The 23225-nt window shown below is 42.5% G+C and overlaps 1 protein-coding gene across 6 annotated transcripts in view; it reads left to right on the top strand.

Moving 5' to 3' along the window:
* LOC111080946 (gamma-aminobutyric acid receptor subunit beta-like) overlaps positions 1-23225 on the top strand; it is a 243795-nt gene that overhangs the window by 34648 nt on the left and 185922 nt on the right. The window contains exon 1 of one of the 6 annotated variants that reach the window (XM_041595392.1): positions 14456-14882. The exons of the other annotated variants lie outside the window; for them this stretch is intronic. Coding sequence (XP_041451326.1) covers positions 14826-14882 — 57 coding nt within the window. The 5' untranslated portion in view covers positions 14456-14825. Of the gene's footprint in view, positions 1-14455; positions 14883-23225 lie in introns of those variants that run through there. 6 annotated transcript variants of the gene reach the window in all.

Here is a 23225-nt window from a genome sequence, read left to right as displayed (position 1 = left end):
TTTCAAGCGTTTTATTTATGCCTCCGTGATTTATTTACGAGACCTTTGGGCACCCAAAGTTTCCAGCACAATTCGTCTGTACCCTTTCGCCTGTCACATGCTCGATGCGACGATATATGTGATTGCCTATCACCTTTACGTCTGGCATTTGAGCTTGGTTATCGGTGACTTTAGCCCGAAGAGCAACGTACACCGACGAATTAAAGTGTTCTGACTCTAACTCGATCTTTTCTCCGGGTTCGATTGCTGCCAGATCTGGGGAAAAGACCCGCGACAAGGCGTCTGGAACAATGTTTCGAGAACCTTTTCGGTGGCTAATATTAAAAGAATACCTCTGAAGCTTCAAGGCCCATCGGGCCAATCTGCTACTTAAATCTGATTGGGACATCAGCCACTTCAAAGAATCATGGTCGGTTATCACCGTAAACTGATGTCCTTCCACATAGGCGCGAAATTTCTTAACACTTAGGATAGCGGCCAAACATTCCTTTTTTTTCACCGAATAAGTACGTTGGCACTTATTTAGTTTGAGCGACATGAACGCAATGGGAACTTCATCGCCCTCGTCGTTGACCTGCATCAGCACCCCTCCTACACCTGTATGACTGGCGTAGCAATGGATATAGAATGGTTTTTCAAAATTCGGGGTGTGTAAGACGGGCGCTTCACACATAGCATTCTTCAAAGCGGTGAATGCTGCCTCTGCCTCATCGGACCAAATGAACTGGCGCTTCTGTTTTAAAGTGTCCGTCAGCGGAGACGCAATGGCAGCAAAATTCTTTATAAATGTGTGGTACCATCCCGTCATACCCAAAAATCGACGCACTTGCTTTACCGACTTCGGAGCAGGATATTCCTTAATCGCCTCTATCTTGTCCAGACCCATCCCTATAGTCCCGTGGCCCACGATATGTCCCAGGTAATGGACTTCTGGCACACAGAACTTGCTCTTCTGTATATTCAAGGTCAGCCCTGCCTCCGACAACTTCTCGGCTAATACCTTTAGCACGCTCAGATGTCTTTCTAGGGTGTCTGACACTATAAGCAGGTCATCCAAGTATATAAAAACTTCATTCCGAAGATGTGCTGGAATGATGCGGTCCATCAGCTTTGACATAGTAGATGGTTAGGTATCTTTGAGATCTAGGCTGGTGATGTATTCTGCCTTGGGCAACCGGCTTAGTATCCCATCTATGATTGGCATTAGATAAGCGTCTTTCCGAGTTACCTCGTTCACCTTGCGACTGTCTACACAAAGACGAACTTTTCCCGGCTTCCGGACAAGTACTACCGGACAGGACCACGCGCTGTTGGATTCTTCGATGACCCCTAGCGCAAGCATACGATCTACCTCTTCATACATCAATTTCTCGATAGCTGGGGACACTGGATAGTGGTTTTGCTTAACGGGCCTTGCCTCTCCTACATCTATGGTGTGGGACAACAAAGTGGTCTTACCTAAGCCCTTGCCTGCGAACGACGGAAAACACTGTATAACTTTATTCAGTTGTTCTCGTTGCCCCTCCGATAACGAACGTTGTTCGTCTGGCTTGCTCACCTCGTCACAATTGTTTCTTGTGTCTCTAGGCCCTCTTTGTTGATGCAACCCGATTGGCAATAGCCCGAAGTCGGTCCAAAAGTTAATGCCCAAGTACAGAGGTTGAGTTAGGGTTGGAACTAGATATAAAGTTATCACCCTGGTCACAACTTTATAGTCAACTTCCGTTTTTAGCTTCCCAACCACATCCTGAGCCTGCCCTCCTGCGGTCTGAACTGTCGACGCCATGGGTTTAAACTGAATTTGACTTTCAAGCAGCTCCATGGCCAACGCTCCGCCAATACAACTAATGGATGCCCCTGTATCCATCAAACCAACTAGCTTCCTGTCTAACAAGGTGACCTCTGCATATGGTCTTAGATCCTCTGATATTATTGAAGTTATTATGGCTTTTCTCTCTAGCCTTAGATTTTTAACAAATTCGTCCCGGCGCAGTTTAGCTCGCATCTTTCGGTTGGATCCTTCCTGAACTGCCCGTGGTATTTCCTTATTATCTACGCGTACATTACTATCTATTATATTATCTATTTGCCCGTTGGATTCTTTAGTGGGCTGCGTGGTAGCCTCTACTGAACCTCCTCGGTGTTCGTCGCTTTGGACGCTGTCGGTCTGCGTGCACTTTTCAGAGGTGCACGCCCTTGGGTGTTTTTTGGGACCTGGCACTTTTGGCACGACGGCTTGTAGGTGTCTGGAAGACCACAACCATAGCAAAACACCCGTCGCTCTGCTACACAATCCTGAAAGCGATGACCATTACCCCGGCAATTCCAAAAAACTAAATTAAAAGCTGCTATTTCCAGATCACTTTCCTCCGACTCATCTTGCACTGGGCTTTCCACAGCGTGAACTAACCGTCTTGGTGCTGGACGAAGCCTAGTCACCGGATCCTTGCCAACCGTTTGCATGAACAACTCTCGGGTCTTCACCAAGTGCCTTAACTGTGCAATACTAAATATCTTTTCGTACAGGAGCTCGTGTTGAATCTCCGGCAATAAATTGGACCGGAGTGACTCCATCAGGGAAGATTCCTGCAAGGGCGTTGACAACGTATCTGCCAATTGGACAATAGCTTCATAGAACACATCAAAAGATTCGTTCTCCTTCTGCTTCCTTCGGTCTATTGCAGCTCGAATGTAGACGTCTGTCTTCTCATCCTTAAACTGTATCAACAATGCAGCTTTGAGGTCGACCCAACTGATCGTCCTTACACTCTTATTGTAGCGCCAATACCAGTCACTGGCACTCGAAAGCAGTTCAAAATTTCCGTCTAATGTTTGGGCAGTGAGTGCCTCTACCCGATAAATGAAATCATCGACAGATAGTCCAGCCCGCCCAGAGAACCTAAGCTTCCAATTGAGCAAAATCTGGCTAACCCGCTCTGGTCGAATGTCCACACTCATGGCCGAGCTTCGGCTGCCTGACTCGAGTCCCTGTGAAGGCAAAGGTGTTGGCTGTGGTACCGCGGTTTCTTCGGCTTGGGGATCCCTAGGGGAAAGATACGCCGCATTTGCCAATTGGCCCGTGAGAGCGGTGAGAATCCCCTGAAACCCAGTCGCGATTGCCTGGCTTAACATCTCCGTTTGCCTCAACGAGCCTTGAGCAAACATTTCCGATTGGCGAACGGATGCAGCAGCCATGGCCTCGGCTATGGTTCTCTGCAGATCACTACTAGTCGGAGCCGATACCACCACTTGTTGACCAGCTTCCCTACTTTGCGGGGGATTGGCTGTACCAGAAGGTGACGCTCCCTGTGGCGTAGCCAAATTGGCTCTTCTTCTTGTGTCCGGCATAATTGGCTCTTCTATGTTTTCGGAGGTGTTACCAACTGTGTCGTCTATAAGACTCGACGTCGAGGTCTGGAAGGACCTTTTGCACACGGGACAAGCCTTCTCACTACCTACTCTAGTACTGAAGCAGGCCCTATGAAAGTAGTGACCACAAGAAGTAGTGAGAAGTTGTGCCAAAAATTCGACCTGAGAATGGCAAATCAGACACTTTCTGGTTTGAACTTCTTCGTTTGCTAAATTCTCGCAGCTGCCAAATACGGGCATTCTTTCCTAGGAATATGGCAGACTCCTACTTCCCCCAAACTATTTTCTAGCAACAACTACTAAATTGAACTTATCAAATAAAATATAAATATGTAAAGCAACAAAAAAAGCTTGGTATGTATATAAATAAGTATAGAATAATAATAATAAATAAATAAATATAAAGAAAATAAATAAAATACATAAGAATATAACAACAGAAAAAAAAAAAAATTGCTCAAATAATATAAATCAAAACAAAATTCAAATAGCTGCTAGGACCATGCCCCAAAGAAAATAAAACCAATAATGGGGTGTATCTCTATCGATACGTATGCTGGCCTTTTCCGTGTGCTACATTTACTCAATACATATACGACACAGAACACAATCCATACTCGCAGCTACCGGCGATCACGCCATTTCGCGGTAGATCGTAGTTTGGTACCACGTTTCCATCCGGCGATAGCAGACACACAGCTTAACGAGTATGGGGTATGCCCACGCCCACTAACCTCTCTTTCCCCTTCTTGAAGCATCTCTCTCCATTTTCCTGATCGGAAATCCTAACCGGAAACAACAACAAGGACAAGGTAGACAAACACCACGTTTGACCCAATATAGATTTTAAATGTAAGGTGACACTACATTCAAGAATATTTTTTAAAACATTTGGGCCTTGCCGGTTGGTTGTCGAATATGACAACTCGGGCCCCACGTTGGGCGCCAAATAATAAAATAACTGTAGCATATTGGATCTATCTCGAGGACCCTTTTTCCCAAAAGGCTGAGCAGGTGGTGGTTCGGTTCCCGTCCGGGCACGTGCTTGTTCCGGCTTCCATCTCATCGGCAAGAAATGGGTGGGTTATCCCTTAAAATCGGACGGGACACGGCTCTACTCCAACAATATTCACACCGATACAGTCACTCTATTAAAAAATTCACGTGCAAGAGATATATTGGGTACAAACACAATGACGAGCCAATCTACACCCAACCACACACACGGATGCATACACATGTACAGACTCGGGTCACGATGTCGTTTTGACCCCGTATGCTCACCCTACCATGATCACCACTCCCGTCTCGTCCGGTGATCCCTTACGGAAAGCCTTCACAGCCTCCTAAACACTCCCATTACTACCTTCATCCCCCCGGCATGGTCACCGCATAATAAGACACTAGAAATTCATAATTTTACAAACGACAAACAAATAACTTTAATGACGATTTCTTAGGGCTAAACATTTTTACTTATACTACAAACAAGGCAACCAAACGCTTTGGATGCGCTGGTAATTAAATGCTATTTATTTCCCCTCCCCGCAAGCAAAACGAAAATATAAAACGTTATTGGAAATTTCGACGCATGTTCGTCGCTGACCGGCACCACTGTGCAAGCATAAGGTTCGTAATTCCCGAGAGAGACAGAAGGCCGCTCTCGATCTGTTCGGTCTTATACTGTATAAGAGAATGTTCTTCTTCTGTGTTCTTCCTCTACGTAGTACCCTGCAAGGTCATTGGGGTAAGGGTATGCTTATGGGACCTGGCTTGGGCAATAATAATTTAACATTTAATTTTTGCACTCACCCATTCCAATACTTCGATGAAAGCGCTTTCCTCGGGTATTGCTGGTTCGCTGAAATTAAGAATAGAAGAAAAAAAATCGAACAAAGCCAAACCCAGCCTAAACTTGGCATACCTTGGTCTCCCCCATTAGCCACCGTACCTCGCAATGCCCTAAAGAGATATGGGTCTGGACACCGGCTCGTTCCTTGCTTCGCTTCTCCGTTTTATGCGTGCATCTGCGTATTCGCGCGGGCAAGTTTTTTTTTCTAGGCGTCTATTCCCGCTCTCCCGTTGATCCCGCTACTTTGGTGGAAACCTACGTCAGCGCTCTCGCGGCCGTTGCACTCTGCGCGCAGTTACTCCTCTCCCATTCTCCCTACTCTACCCTTGTATGTGGCTACTTATGCACTACGAATATACATAGGTACAAGAAAAAAAAATTTTCCAAAAAAAAAAAAAAATATTTAACTACTTATAAATATGAAAAGATATATAGGTTAATACTTAAATACTACAAAAATTGAGGTCTTTATCTATATGTTTGAGTAATTATGGCTTTAGGTGTGCCCCCTCCCCATAGAGCCTGGGCCCTTCTCGCTTCCACGGCGTCTTCCGCTCCACCTCCGTCTTGGCCTGATGATGGACAGAATAACGCCAACGACTATGCGTAGGAAAGGTACCGCCGATAAAAGGAATGATGCAGCCGCAGCCTCTGGTCGGTCTGACGGCGACTTGTCTCGTCCGTTTTGCGCTGGCGGCCTCGGCACCTGTATGAGTATATATGTACATACATACATATACCTATAGGCCCATACGCACATACACCGCCTGCTTGGCAGCCCTTTACTCACCCCTGTGCACAACGCTAATCAGCGGATGATCGGGAACTGGCCCTTTTCGGCCTATAACTGTGGTCCTCGAGGTCTGGCACAAACACACGGTTTTTTTTTTCCTTTTTTTCTACCGCGATATTTATATATATGTATAGGTATGATTTATGCACTTCCCGACTTGGTAAAATTCTGCGTCTAGCTCCATGCGTTGGTAAAACTCGACAGACCGAGCAACTCTCGACCAACGTCAAGAAACCCACGATTCCCAATCCGAAACCGAAGTGCCTTTCGCCTTACTGTTTCGTTGGTGGCCACACTCCCGCCTGATGCTCTTGAGCCAAAAATGTTCTCTTTCACCCCCAACCTGAGATACATTTAGATACAGTTACTGTAGCCTGCTTTCGGGTGAAATATAACTAATCTTCGACGCTACAAGCCACTTCACCTGCCAGTAGCGACAGTCTTTCTCTACTCAGTCTCTTTCTCGCTCGCACACTCTGCCTCGTTCAGTGCGCGAGCAACCCCTAGCGGAGGAGATGTAGAATCTAAATGGTACATGTACAATCTATATGCTAGATGTAGAATATACATTGTAGATGAGATTTAGATAGCATATGTAGCAAAAAAATGTAAAATGTAAAATTTGTTTTTTTAATTCTAAAATTCTAAAAAATTATGCTTAAAAATGTATATACTGACTGAGTACGGGTATAAGTAGAGTCGCGTCCCAAATAGCGACTCACACGTTCCTTCTCGTTTAGTTTTGGTTTACGAATTATAGCTTCACCACTTAATGAACAACATCTTAAACGACGCGATACCGCAAAAAAGATGATGAAATTTGAATTTGTACGTTTAATACCTTTCAGGCGTTAAGCTGCATCTACAAAGTGTCTGAGCCGGACTTATAGCTGCATTTGTCAGCTTTTCAGAACTGCAAAGTTCTATGCAACCAGATATAAGATACTTAAGTTATTTGAAAAATAGAAGCACAACCAATGAAAAAAAACATGAAAAAATACAAGATTTAAAAAAATTCTTTAAAAAAAAACTAAACCATAAAAGAAATCACAATTCTTTCAAAAAATTTAAATCCCAAAATCATTTTGGGCTACAGCGGAAATTTTGTGTCGACTATTATAATCAATTTTGCAGTTGAAAGCTTTATATTTCCCAGACGGTAAGCTAAAACCACAAAGTTCTTTTATTTAATTTCTAGCTGCATCAATTTGCTTTTCAGAATGGAAAATTTTTTAAAACCCGATGTAAAATTCTTAAGTTGTGTAAAGAAAAGAAGATCTACCTCTGAAAAAAATAACAGTTTTTAAGAATTCTTAAAAAAAAGTTCTGCCATAGAAAAAAAAAATATCATCAAACAATTTCTAAGACCCAAATATTTCAGAAAAAAGTTTGTTTGGTTCCTTGAGGCAAAATCGTGTTACCAGGTTAGAGTTGAAGCTGAAAATTAACTCACCCCTCACATTTGAATCGGAGCTCTCCATTGGTTGTAGTAAGCGTTGGCATCGCAGCCTATGATTATGTATACATTTTGTATTGGCAAATATGAACCTTTGAAATTCAATTCAAAAAGAACGATGTCCGACAACCAAATACTTTCTGCACGTAAATTCTTGACAAATCGCGGTCCGTTATCGGTTTTTTTTTTCGTAGCTTATCGCTTATCGAACATTTACCGTCAGATCTAAAAGGAAGGAATTCCTGTAAAGAGAGAGGTGAAAGAGGACGAATTTCAATAAACGGAATTCGTTAAAAAACTTATTTTATTTTATTTCCATCCAAAAAAAATTTGTAATACAATCGGAGCTTTACAACTTTTTTTGTCGCAAATTTGTCTTGGCACGGCCTTGTGCACCTTCATGCCACTTTTTGCGTCCCGAACCTTCGCTTCGGTCCGAAATCTTAACCATACCTCAAATGCAATAGGTCTTCAATTAAAATTGTTTAAAATTTAACTTTGGAAAATTGGCTAGTGCACCGAGATGGAAGACGAGGGTACTGGTCTTTCAAGAGGCACTGGACTTCTAGAGTTAAGCACAGTGCTCCGTCTGAAAGGAGATCAAAAGTGGAATTTAAAAGTTCCCCACTCATTAAAGTGTTGTGGAAAATAGCTACAAATGGCTACAGATGAATAACACTACCCGACACAGTTTTTCCGCTTCGAGCCAAACCAACTTTTTTTGATAGATTTTGGGCCTTAAACATGCTTAGTGATATTTTTTTTACGGCAGAACTTTTTTTGAAGAATTTTTAAAATGATATTTTAATGCTTTTTTCAGAGGTAGAAACCAAAGTATCTTAAACCTGGTTATCATGAGCTTTGTCATTCTGAAAATTGGACCTTAGCAACGTTCCAACCTCTGTTTTTTCATAAATATAATACAAAAAAAAACCATAGTTCATTAAAAAATTGTAAAGCCATAAGTCTATCAGAAAATAAAAATCGACTTGGTTCCGTGATAAAAAAAAGTTTGATTTTGTCGAGTAGTGAAACAGACTGTTTGATATGAATGAGAGCTGGACAAAGAATTAAGTAGGTGGGATGTGGTAGTGTTTCTATCTTGGAAAAAAAAACGGCAGAATGGTGGTTGATTACTGTTAAGGTAATGGGTATGGATCAGATTGGTGTGGCCCAGCCAAAGCCGGATTAGTTTTGATTGATCCAGTCTGCTAAGCTTTTGGTGTCAGGAGCCAAAGTAGTCGCGACTGCTTAATTTATCCAAATTTATGTTTCGGTACCTTGACTACAGTGTGTAAGGTTTAGTTTTTGTCTTGTCGTGATATCTGCTTTTAGGTATATATTTAGCTTGATCGGCTTATTAATTTCCTGCTTTGTTTGGGAAGAAACTGTTTTTGTTTGTGTTTTTAATGGAGTCTATTGCTGCCAGAGAGTTAGAACAGATGACGAATTTACCTCTTTTGTTCATAAAGTGTTCGATCGCTTCTAGAGGGGTTTGTATTTGATTATTTTTTATGCGGTCTATAATGGGTGGGCTTTTCTTTTGTAGTTTTCGGTGTTTAATAAATTTGTAGATTGGTGTGTTTTTAGAATTAGTAAGGTTTTTGTAGAGTTTGGCTGCTTGGAGGTCTCGTTTTAGTTTGATAGTTGGAATATGAGCTTCGTAAAGCAAGTTATAAATGGGGGTGGAGTGTTAAGCTCCAAGAGCTAGATGTATTGCGGTTTTGAATGGTGTTTTAGTTTGTTTAACATGCTTTTGGGTGAGTGACCGTAAAAGAACAAACCGTATTCTATTTTGGCTATGATGGTTGCTTTTGCAATGTGTATGTGTTCCAATTGAATTTGAGGCTTGACATTTTATTATGTTTAGTTTTAGTGGAGTGTATTTATTTGTGTATTCCATTTGTATTTGTTGTTCATAGCTATTCGTAAAATTTGCAAAGAAGATTATTGCCGCGCCGGGCAACGCCTGCAAGTCTGAGGCCGTACGTTTAATAAGTCTCTTGTAGTCGATCGATCAGTAATTCAATGGTCCTTAGTCACAGGTGTTTCTGGTGGATAATTATGATTATTTAAGTTTACAAATGATAATGAAGTGATCTCTATACCGCTCTTTTTCGTTTCTCGTCTTTTTCTGCCATTCACCCAGCTTAACCTTTCGATCTTAACCCCTTTTATGACATTCGCCCGGCTTAACTCTTTGTTGTGCTTATGTTAGTTTCGGTGCTGTTAGGCGCAAAGGTTATTGGCGCTGCCATTTAGGTTCATGCCGTAACGGAAGATACTCTGGGGACTTGAAGGTTGTTGCAACCTATGGTGCAGGAGCAATTTTGTTTTTGACAGATGTGAAAGTGTTGGCATTTTTATTGGGATAAGAGTGCCTATGAGCATGAGCCCCAGTTGCCACTATAGTGTGATATGTTTTCTAAGTTGTAATTTATGTATTTGTATTTCGTTGAAATTATTTATAAGAAAAACGTCGTCGGCGTACGCGTTAAAGTTGTTTTCATTGTGTCGAGCTATGAAGTCTGATAACTTATTGTAGACCATGACGAACAGAATCGCAGATATGGTTGATCTTTTGGGGATTACGTTGGGTAAAGGTAGTGAGTTTGATGGGTGCGGATCAACGTGTATTATTATACCCGTACTCGAAGAGTATTTCTCGCTTAACAGGATTTATGTAGCGCCGAGAAAGAAACGTTTTCGACCCCATAAAGTATATATATTCTTGATCAGCACCAATAGCCAAGTGGATAAAGCAAATTCTGTCCGTCTGTCCGTCCGTCTTGCTTGTCGCCTAGATCTCAGAGACTATAGGAGCTAGAGCAACCAAATTTTGTTTCGAGACTCATCTGATATCACACTGCTACAAGTTTATTTATTAATTTCGCCCCGCCCCTTCCACTCTCACAAAGAACGAAAATCTGTGGCATCAAAAATGTTGTAGATAAAAGAAAACGGAAAATACTGGATCGTAAAGAAGACCATATCTATCAGATTGCCGAATCTGGTTTCAGATTTTTATTATAGCCAAAATGAAGTTGTTTACCCCTCCCCTATAAGCGCTTAAGCTACTAATTATTATCTTTCTCGCTCGCACACACTCTGACGTGTGCAGTTCGCGGAGAAGATGCAGAATCTAAATTGTAGATGTTAAATGATGACAGATGTAGGTAGCAAAAATATGTAAAAAATATACGCACCCAGAGAACGTTGTCTCGCCCCATTTTAACGCCTTCACATAAGCTCCAGATTGATAATAAAAACGAGAAGGAATGTGTGAGTCGCTACTTTGGACGCGACTCTACTTTTATACCCGCACTCAGTCAGTATATACTTTTGTGAGCTTATGATTTATGCAGAATTTAAAAAAATTTTACATTTTACATTCTTTTGCTACATCTGTTATCTACATCTACATCTTACATGTTTAATTTACATCTGAAATGTAGATTATACATCTACAATGTTGATTCTGCGTCTTCTCTGCTAAAGGTCGCGCACTGCATAGGGCAGAGTGTGTGCGGGCGAGAAAGAGAATAAGTAGCGTCAGCAGCACCGGAGGAGCTGGGGGAAGCAACTGAAGCAACTGTCTGGCGATAAACCAGACAGACATAGCTATATCGACTCTGCTATTAATGCTGATCAAGAATACGTTGATCAAACGTTTCCTTCTCTGCGTTACACACATCCACTTTTACCACACATTTAATATACCCTTTAACTCCTTTTAAGTACGGGTATAAAAATAGTTCAAATTTCGATGAGCTATTGAGCTTTTTCAATAGCGTAGATTTAGATCGAAATGGAAATAAAATTGAAATCAAGACACAGTTTGTTCGATTATATTATGTATGCTTTATTTTCCATGCAAGGCGAGTGGGAGGATTATGGCGCGGAAATGAACAACAGGCGGAACCGAATCGGACCGTGCTTAAGCGAGAACAAGAGGTTTGATAGAGTTAAATTGTAATGATATGGCAGTCAGGTCACTGTGCCAACCGACGATACGTTTATTTACGACAATGATAGATTTTGAAATGTATTCTGCCTTTTCTGATGAGCCTCCCCCACAGCGGCTGACGAAAGCCGAGAAAGAGAAAGGCACCAGCAAGAGCATAAGTACAAGCAAACAAACGGTTATAAAGAGAGACATTACATTAAGAGATGCTCAACTACTCTATGTGCTGCCATGGGCCGGCGCTTAGCCGAAAATAAGCATTTTAGTTAATCACTATCCAATACGCTGACTGAATTTTTACTTAACGATTCCACGCTCAATCCGCGGCAGTCCGAGGTGGCCACCTAGGGCGATTCGGACTTTCGAAGTTAATACAGTAATGCCACCTTTTTTAAGCCGAATTCGGAGCAAGATATTTAATATTAATTATATTGAAAGCATTCTGTTTTTCTTCAATTAAGCATTACAAAAAATAGCTTATTGCAGTAAAACTTCCTTTACGTCAAACTTGTGCATACTTTTTGTTCGAATAGTGAAAACATTTGTAGTCATTTGTAGTTCTAACAGGTGGCTTCAAAGTGCCAAAACAGAACTAACTAACCATTTCTACACATTATTGCCATTGCATTTATGTAAAAAACCCCTGTTCGGCTAAGTGCAGACCCATGGCAGCACAAATAGAAGCATAGCGATCATTATACCAAAAACTGGTAGTTTTAATGAATTAAATCAGCAGTAGTTTGAGAAGACAATCACAAAAACCACATACGGATCGTCTGAACGTGAAAACGAGTCCGATGCGCATCTGAGAAGCCTGCGCTGCAAGGTTTGTATTCTAATATGTTGCCTCCGTAGTTCTTCGATGGCCAACAGTCTCGGTAAAAGCATATTAATTAAGTTTACCATAAAATTCAGATGTCTGTTTTTTTTAAACAGCTGATTGCTGCCATGCACGGAGAGTTTCCACACAACTGCTAGAGTTGCCGAGTACATTGTTTTGTTTGACTCGCACGATATGGAATGTTTTTTTGATTTGAAATTTTAAAAGTACAGCTTTGAAAAATCAATTATTTTATATCATAAAATAAAAAATAAAAACCAATTGTCTTGATATGATAAAATCAATAAAACTGCAAAATGAACCCTATTCGAATTAATCTTGAAAGGTGACAACCCTAGCCTTAGTTCGAATTTGGTTTGTGACAATGCTAAGAAAAACGAAATCGCTCGGAATTCTGTGGCACGGCGGAAATTTTTAAGCAGAAGCCCTCTGCGCGGTTTCCCATTTCACTAGTGATTTCTGTGGCACCCCTGTATATATTTTTGATGGGGTCGGAAACTTTTCCTTGTCTGCGTTGCACACATCAACTTTTACCAAAAATTTAATTTACCCCTTCACTCTAGTTTGAGTACGGGTATAAAAACTGCTTAAAGATTAAATATTTTTAAATATTTTATCTAGGAATGAAAAAGCAGCCTGGAACTCATTCCGACTTGTAACAACCAACTTTCTTGGTAACAGCAATTTTGATGATTATATTAATTATGAAAAAATCGGGGCAAATATGTCACTAAAAATCCATTTCCTTTACTCCCACTTAGACTTTTTTCCCGCCAAACCTAGGGGACATCACTGATAAACACTGAGAAAGATTTCACCAACAATTAAAATCTATGTAATGACGATATCAAGGTGTTTGGAATCAGAACATATTGGGCGACTATGTGTGGAATCTCATAAGAGAATCTGATGCGAATGACAACTTAAATTAATTTAAAAATATTATTATTACTTTTATTGTGTTGCAAACAAAATGGGTCCTTATTGTTTAAGAACTTGTAGTAACACAATATCTATTTTGTGGGGACCAGCAGTTGTGAAAACATAAAGGTCAAAATTCGACCTGAACAGATACTTATGTACCTTAGATTAGGTATAAAAAAAAGTAACTGTCAAAAACATTTAAAGCCAAAAGAACATGATCAGATACCAAACGAGAAGGAACGTGTGAGTCGCTTCTAGTGACGCACCCTTTACCCGACAGCATAAACATAAACTTTTTGGTTCTTAAAATTTATGTAGAATTTTAAAAAATTTTAAATTTTACATAATTGTTATCTACTCAATGTATATTTCACTAAATTACAGTAGCTTTTTATACCGCTAGGGCACTCGCGCACTGAACGGCAGAGTGTGCGAGCGGGAGTAGCGGGTCACTTGTGGGAGGTGGGGGCACGAAATTAATTTCTCATTCTGGCTATATTATGCGACGATTAGATCGGCGGGTAGATGGCATCCTACGATACGGCTCAGTTTACGTCTTTAAGGCCGCCGTCGCCTTGTGGGGGCGGGGGGGCGAGCGAGACACGAGCAGCTGGACAGTTGGTTGCCCTTATAGCTGGAGGCGACAAACAAGACGGACCGAAGAACGGACAGACAGACATGGCTATATCGACTTTGCTATTAATGCTGATCAAGAATTTATATACTTTATAAGGTCGGTAACGTTTCCTTCTCTGCGTTACACACATCCACTTTTACCACAAATCTAATATACCCCTTAACTCTTTTTGAGTATGGGAATTAAAATGGAGAGATACAAATGTATAGTGCATCATCATGTGAGAACGGCTGGTCAGGTTTGGTTAAAATTTTTATTCAGTTGTTCGGATTTGCCAGAAGAATGTTCCTACGTAAAAAAAAAACCATCGATTGAGTTTTAGAACTTCTGGGCCGATTTGGCTCAAATTTTGTTAGGTTGTTCGTATTTGCCAATCGTTTGTACGAAACAAAATTTCAGAAAAACTTTTTTATTTTTTTTTTTTTTATGGAAGTAGGCGAATAGCCAATTGTCATAGGTGAAGATGAGTTATTAATCAATTGAGTTATTTGATTGACTAATGTCTGCTACGTAGGAGAAGAGGCAATTGTCGTAGTCGAAGATTAGTTATAAACTCCAGATATTATTCATCAATTGATTTATAATATGCCTGCTTTTAGACGATCAAACCTTGGACGACGTACACGTCGTGAAAAGAGTAATCGGAATGTATCTATTAATCTAACGCAAGAGGAACGTGCAGAAGTAAATGAATGGAGACGTGTCCATATTGCACAGGTTCGCGCTGCACAGTTACCACCTAAATTCGACCCGTAAAGTTGAATCGCGCTGCTTTTGAATATGATTGCGCAATAGCCTACCAAGATCTTTGCTGCGTTGATATCTGTTTATTGTCTGTAGTATACCAGCATTGCAATGCATTGAGGTTTCAATCGGAAACCCCCGGCATATGCTGCGCTGGTGGAAAGGTAAAATTTCCCGCTTTGACTCATCCGCCACAGCCATTGTATTCGCTTCTCTATGGAAATACAAACAACGGATGCTTTTAAATGGCGTCATTTGGAGCAAAATTTGTTGATCAACCAGGATACAATCCGAGTTATAAGGTAATTAAACCAACATGAACTATTCTCATTTTTATTTTTGTTTGAAATGGCTTTTTAACATTCAGATTAAAGGGCCAATTCACCATCGAGCGGGCGCCTTTTTATCACCAAACGAAGATCATAAGTTCTTTCAGATCTATTTCGTGGGAGATTCATCAATAGAACTAGATAGGCGCAGAGAAATTTTTACTGCGACTAAACGTGAAATGTTACACCAATTGCAAAATCTTCTGCATAAGCATAATGAATTGGTCAGATTTTTCAAAGACGCATTGGATACAATGCATTCTGACAACCACAAAATCATTATCAGAGCAGACAAAAGACCAGTTGGAGGCCATGCAAGACAATTCAATGCTCCAACTATCAATAAAGTCGCAGTGGTAATTGTTGGAGATAATGTAGAATCACGCGATATTCTTCTAAAGCGTCGGGACGGAGGACAATTGCCATGAGTATACAAGACTCATCGGTCATATGATTCACTTCAGTCATCTGATCAGATATCGCCGGTTGTGTTAACACTACTGCGCCGACACGTACGTAAAGGTCGAAACAGAGCGGCTCAATTTCTTTCGTTTTAATCTCTCGAAGTTACGATCAGAAGAGTACATCCACTTGCGTGAAGCCATCGCTACTGAAGGAAACGCCGCCAGCATGGGTTGTTTGACCACTTATGTTTGAAGCCCGCGACACATGCATGAGTACGCTCCAGATGCGATGATGTAGGTGCGGAATTACGGACGTCCGGATTTATTCAACACTTTCACTTGCAATCCGAAATGGCCCGAAATTAGGAATCTGTTGCTGACAGAAAAAAAAAAGCGATCGACATAATATCACTGCACGAGTATTCAAACAAAAGATCAGAGTACTCATGAATTACATTGTTATGGAAAAGGTTTTTGGTGAAATTCATTGTTGGATGTACCCGATTGAATGGCAGAAGCGAGTTTTACCACATGCACAAATTTTGCTTTGGATGTTCGACAAGATTCGACTAGATTATATTGATTCGATCATTAATGCCGAAATACCAGATCCAGAAACGGATCCGAAGTTGCATTCCATTGTGACAACGAATCTGATCCATGGCCTTTGCAGAGTCCTCAAACCAGACTCACCGTGTATGAAAAACGGGAAATGCACAAAGTGTTTTCCCCGTCCGTTGGGGAACAACACAATCAGTGGAATGGACGGATATCCATTGTATCAGTGTCGATCATCAAAGCCACATGTCAGCGTTAAAATAGGGCGAGACAACGTTCGCCGGGTCCACTGGTATATTTATTTAAATGGAAGCGAAATCAATTGAGAGCAATATGATAGGCAATATTTTTTAATTTGTTTTCCGCAACAAGCCACGTATCGGGTTTGCCAACACGCGAACAGGCAACGTACAGCTGACTGTGCGAAAAACAGGGAAATTCGAGATTATTCCCAGACTTCCAAAGACTGGCCTTGGCATTAATTGATTGTCATCGCAAAATCCAATCGAACGGGGATCTGAATCCTCTTGAATTGAAATGGAAGGTTAGTTGGAATAATCGGAATTCGTGGGATAGGGACTACATCTCCCTTTTCAGATTGCTCAGCAGTAAATTATGCGGCGGAGTTCCTGGCGCATCAATCCAGTTTAAAAATTCGATGGGATAGTTTGTTGCTTCATCCTCTTCGGTCACGCTGTCAACGGATTTGTATGAATGCAGCTCTCCAGCGATTTGATCTTGAATAATGGAATTCAAGCTAGTTATGCCCGTTCACTAATCTAATCCAGATTTTTATAATTTTGTGCAATTCCGGGGAACACTTAAGTGAACACTTAAGTTCCTCCTTCGACGATGTAAGCTCGCAAAAATTTGACGCAACGATTAATCCAGTCGAAACATCATTCCTGTTGATTGCCATTGCTTAGCGCCAGCAGTTGTTTCCAAAAATTTAGTAGCCGATGGGTCGTTCTTCAACGCTACTCTCATGTTTTTGGTCAACTACCACAAAGATGAAGATTTCAGGCATGCATTAAGTTCATCGGCAGCAGAAGGTTTCGGAATGACTGGAAGCGTTTGACGGAAATCTCCAGAGAGAAATATCATGCCCCCCCAAATAATCTTAAATTAACTCGTTAATCCATCATCATTTTATCAACTGCCTCCAAAGATCGCTTATGCGCAATCCTGCAATCATCCCAAATATGAATTTTGCATTCTCGCATTATATTAGCTGTCGCCGAGTTCTTTGGGACAACCTGCCAACTTGCAGGCTGGTCAACCATGAAATTTTTTGTCGGCAGCTTCAAAGCGGAATGTGCAGGTCGACCGCCTTCCAACAATGTGGCAGCAATTCCAGAGAATGCAACCGCCAATGCCATTTGACATCTTGACCGAATTGTTGCCAGAATCAATGAAATGACGAATGTCTTGCCTGTCCCCCCTGGAGCATCGAGAAAGTAAATGCCTCTCGTTCCCTCGTCAACAACCTTCATAAGCGAATAGTACACGCTCTTCTGCTCGGCGTTCAGAAGCGGAACATTTGTTTGGACTCTTTCGGCCAGCTCATCTCGATCTTCGTCTTGCTTCCGTTGAAAGTCGCGATTGAATGCATCGTGCATCAAACGATTTGGCGGTGGCATTCCCAATGTCGACGGCAGACTGCCGCACATGAGCACGCAAATGTCTTTGATAAGAACTAACGCTTCGTTGCGCAATGTGTAGTTAATTTCAAGGTTGGAATTCGAGTGTGCCGTGCGATCTCTGTGAAAAATGTCGTCAGCCATATCGTCCTTGTATTTGTCCCAGAACGCGGTTGAATTCGACGGTTGGCATGGGGCTATGATGATCGCAAACAATGAACAAATTTGATTCGCTAGCGCAGAAACAGTTGCATCGGCGAGCGTTGAGTCCCAATGTGCATCGTTTCCGAGAAAATTCAAACATTGGCAAGCATCCCGAAAAGTGGTGCACAGCACACGATCCACAGTACGCAAGGAAGCGAAGTAGAAGCATTGGTCCTGGCGTGGATGAACTGTGTATTTTCATCCGAATTGACAATAGCGAAGACAGCAACACCGTCACCTCTCTTTCGGCGTTGAAACTTCTTTGATGAAGCGTTCCATGCATAATAACGTGGCATTTCCGAATAGAGCAAAGTCCTGCAAACGGATCGCTTTCGCATGTCGGAAATAAATTTTTCAATGTTGTCGCTGGTGGTCTTTTTGCTCTTTGCGCTGCATTTCTGTTCGCCCTTCTCCAAGCAAACTGCAAAATGCACAACAGTCGGGTGACGTTCATAGATCGGAAATGAAAATTTCGTCACGTCGTCGTTTGCATTTAGACCGGTAATGCCAAACACCGCCATATCGCTTCCCCTTGTTGACATATTTGAAAATGTATTTGATGGAGTTGTAGTTCTCAACATTGCAGTGGGTTGAGAATGTTTTCAACAAATTCGGACAATTTGGAACGATTTAGGGGCTATCGATAACATCATTTGCTTTCTCTTTCATCACGATTGATCTCCCATTGTCATTTGGAGAACAACACCGATACAATGAATATCCGTCCATTCCACTCATTGTGTCGTTCCCCAACGGACGGGGAAAACACTTTGTGCATTTCCCGTTTTTCATACACGGTGAGTCTGGGTTGTGGACTCCGCAAGGGCCATGGATCATGTTCGTTGTCACAATGGAATGCAACTCCAGATCAGTTTCTGGCTCTGGTATTTCGGCATTAATGATCGAATCAATATAATCTAGTCGAATCTTGTCGAACATCCAAAGCAAAATTTGTGCATGTGGTAAACCACGCTTCTGCCATTCAATAGAGTACATCCGACAAAGAATTTCGCCAAAAACCTTTTCTTTAACAATGTAATTCATGAGTACTCTGATCTTTTCTCTTCTGATCGTAACTTTGACTGATTAAAACGAATGAAATTTAGCCGCTCCGTTTCGACCTTTACGTACATGTCGACGCAGTGCTGTTGGAACAACCGGCGATATCTCAACAGCTGATTGTTAACCTCTTGCCGACCTTCTTGTTCGTTTCTTCCCCTGAAATATGAATTTATCCAACTTAGTTGTAGAATGAAAAAAAGGTAGTTACTTATAAACAAACCTGTCGTTGCATTGACCATCTTTATATTTAAGTAATAGCCATCCTTTCCACGACAGAACATCAATGGGTATTGAAGTTTTTTTTTCCAGGTTCATAATGTAGGTTTATTGTAATCAGTTTGTGCTGTGCGAGGTTCTCAGAAAAGTAGATTTTGTATTATTTGCTATCGATTTGGCGGGACATTTAAGCGCATTACATTCGGAGTTAAAATTCGCGAGTTTCACAACACAGTCAGCTGTGGAGAAAGCTCGTAAACTCGATCGTTTTGGGTGGAGCGAGAATAGGTTCTTGACGGGCTCAGCAAATTTTCTCTTCCTATTTGATTATACCAGCGATGCTGACCAGACCTAATTTCTCGTATGAACAGTAAAACACGTGTTTAACCCAGTCCTAAATAACACTACTCGACAAAATTGAACTTTTTATTTAGGCTGTGAACCAAAATGACTTTTTCTGATAGATTTCAGGATTTACAAATTTTTGTACTACTCTATTATTTTTTTATGGTGTTATTTTTTTTTAAGAATTTTTTAAATCTGGTATTTTTTTTAATGGTTTTTTTTCAGATTAGTGCTTCTATTTTTCACTTAAGTATCTTTTATCCATAGATTTTAATGAGCAATACCTTAAAATACGCTTATCTTTTATCCATAGATTTTAATGAGCAATACCTTAAACGCTTAATTAATGCGTCTATCTAAAACCAAAAATGTTGGCCAAGAACTATTTTTTTTCAACTTTTCCCGAGTATTTCGAAAAAAATACCAAAAAAAATGATGAAATTTGAATTTGAAAGCTTAAGTCTTTCAGGCGTTAAGCTGCAGATATAAAGGGTCTGGGTCGGACTTATAGCTGCACTTGTCAGCTTTGCAGAACTGCAAAGTTCTATGCAACCAGATATAAGATACTTAAGTTATGTGGAGAATAGAAGCACTACCTTTAAAAAAAAACATTAAAAAATACCAGATTTTAAAAAATTCTTTAAAAAAATTACACCATAAAAAAACATAATTCGTTAAAAATTTTTAAACCCCGATATCTACAAGAAAAAGTTATTTTGGGTCACAGCCCAATTCTAGTGTTGACTAGTGTAATCAAAGAGCAATCTCGAAATATTTAAGGAATCCGTGGAAATTTTTAATAAATCTTGTAACGAACCATGGTTCTACCCATGGTTCGTTGCAAGCAACTCCCACCGCGACACCTCCACGGTAGGCAACTAAAATATGCAGAACAGAAGAACCATGGCTCTAGCCACGGTTCTCCACCAATAGCGGTGTGTCAGCACCCCGGAAATAAGAATAGTCTTAAGCACGGCACGCAATTACTAAAATTAAGAACTCTCGATCAGCGAAAACCACAGCACAAAACTCTCGGTCACCCACTTCTTGGCGATATTTCGCAACCACTCGGCCTCGAAACATCGACCCAAATTCAGATATCACCTTCGCGATGCTGAGGTAGCAAAAACCTAATTCCCAACTGCAGCCCGCACCTACTGCGATGCAGCCTCAGCTAAAAATACTCTCATCAAAACACACTGACCCACTAAGAAATTGTCAACGAAGCACCAAGCTTCGACCTAATTACCACACCCTACAATTATTATTACCCAATAATCATAAGTTAGCAAGAATTAATTATTTCCGGATCTCAGGTGCGATTGCCAGCTGCATAAAAGCGCCAAGATCGGCCGAAAGAGGAGGCAGTCCATCAGCCCAAACACAAGACACTGCACAAGACAGTCCCTCAGTCACACATCCAAGACACTGTACTACGCAGTCCCTCAGTCACACACCCAAGACACTGCACAAGGCAGTCCCTCAGTCACACACCCAAGACACTGTACTACGCAGTCCCTCAGTCACACACCCAAGACACTGCACAAGGCAGTCCCTCAGTCACACACCCAAGACACTGTACTACGCAGTCCCTCGGTCACACACCCAAGACACTGCACAAGGCAGTCCCTCAGTCACACACCCAAGACACTGTACTACGCAGTCCCTCAGTCACACACCCAAGACACTGCACGAGGCAGTCCATCAGCCCAAACACAAGAAACTGCACATTCAACCACGAGTTGAAGCAGCAGAATTTAAGTGAATGAGGAAAGTGAATGAAAAGAAACCAGAATACTAAATAAAAACCAAGAACAATCCAACAAAACCGTCGCCTCATCATTTCTCGCTGCCTACTACATTCTTTTACGAGCCAGCCCGACACCTGAAGTCACCTACAAACTACAAATTGTCTTGTAGCGGACCCTGGACAGACTGATGCTTACCTCAGCCTGAAATAGGACTTCACAAGTGGCGCCCGAGCAGGGACTTTTTGGTGACTTTAAGGAGACTAACACCTTAATACGGAGCTTTGTGGAGTAAAGACCCACGGCCACTGAAAGAGACTAGGCTAGCAAGGATCAATAACCGTCAAGCACAAAACGCAAAATCCGGTCGCAAGCAGAAAATACCACAAACAACACGTAAGTCAGTGCTACTAACCACAGAAACACACCATGGAAGCCCACGGAGCCGGTCAACCCGACGAATTTTGCCCGGAGGGACACCATACCAATCTAGGAGTCACCACCGGCTGGATCTACAAACTCCGGCGGGATGAGCTGGAAGTCCTGGCCGAGGAATTCGGATTCGGAAACGACGGAACAGTCGAGGAACGACGAAAGAGATTCGCCGCATTAGTCGCCGGAACACTCTCGCAGGACGCCTGGGTTCGACTGGGAGACCTTGAACGGCAATACGCCAAACCAGCAGGACGCTCCAGGTCACCCATCCCCACCACTCCTAGGACATCTGACCAGCGGAAAACCGACCCAAAAGTCGGGTTACAAGTCCCCACCGCGTCCGAATACAGCACACCTGGCCCACCACGCATCGTAACGCCAGCCGATTTGCCCAGACCTCCAGTTACGGAGACCAGCCGCTCGCCCACACAGAGGATCGTGCCAGCCATGGACTCTTCCATAGATGGACGCCACCACAGCCACACCGCCCACATCGCGGAACAGATTCGGAAATGGGGAATCAGGTTCGACGGACAGGACGACCCACTTACATATCTGGAACTACTTGAAGAACGTGCGCTCTCATATGGGGTGGACACAAATCAGCTACCTCGGGCCATGACAGAGCTTCTCACCGATCGGGCCAGTCGCTGGTACCGCACCAGCCAACTACAAGGCAGCTCATGGGCATATTTCCGCCAAGAATTCTTGACTTTCTTCTTGCCGCCACGGTATTTTGAACAATTGGAAGACCAGATCCGAGCCCGCAAGCAAGCGGTAGGAGAATTGTTCAAGGATTACCTCATCGAGATACGTCTACTCATGCACCACGCAAGGTACGACGCAGCCAAGGAACTGAACAGGATCTACGATAACGCCCTGCCAGCATACCAGATGTACGTGCGGCGACACGAACTACAAAGCTTAGCACAGCTCACAATGTTGGCCACCGAGTTCGAGAGCATCCAAGAGCGGACCATCCCGACCACTTTCGCACCCCCGCGTAACACTCCAAGATACGCAAGGCCGGCTTCAGAGCCGAGGAATTGCGACTCGCACCAGACGCCATTTCTGAGTCCCCATTGGGAATCGACAGACACACCAGGGAGACCACCAGCTCATCCAAACAGTACGGCGAATCCCGACGAAGCCCGTCACATGATCACGACCCCCATCACCAACCCACGCGCAGCCTGTCGCCGGTGTGGTGAAGCGGGGCATGCGGCATACGACTGCCATAATCCCTCCATCCTATTCTGCTGGGAATGTGGCAAACGCGGCACACGGACCGTAAATTGCTGCCGCCAAAACACGTCGGGAAACGACATGCGTCCCCAACTGACACGGGATCAGCCGGGAACGACGCCTCCTCCAACCCGCGACTAAATAACTCTCTACACGTAAGCAACGGCCGGATAGTGGCGATGGTGACCATAGGAGGGCACGCAACGGAAGCCACAATCGACACCGGGGCATCCAGAAGCTTCATCAGCGCAAACCTCGCCCGACAACTAGACAACAACACCAACCTGCAAGATGCATGCGTCCGCATACGCCTGGCCGATGGCTCGGTCAGAGAGATCTCACAAGTTCTACTGGCGCACAAGCTGGATCAACGAGAGGTTCAAATCCCGCTCCTGGTCCTGCCAAACATGTTGGGACAAGTTATTGTTGGCATGGACTTCCTAGGTGCCACCGAAACGA

This window comes from Drosophila obscura, unplaced genomic scaffold, assembly GCF_018151105.1.
Source record: "Drosophila obscura isolate BZ-5 IFL unplaced genomic scaffold, ASM1815110v1 contig_58, whole genome shotgun sequence".
Lineage (NCBI taxonomy): Eukaryota > Metazoa > Arthropoda > Insecta > Diptera > Drosophilidae > Drosophila > Drosophila obscura.
This window is presented reverse-complemented; position numbering and strand designations above follow the sequence as displayed.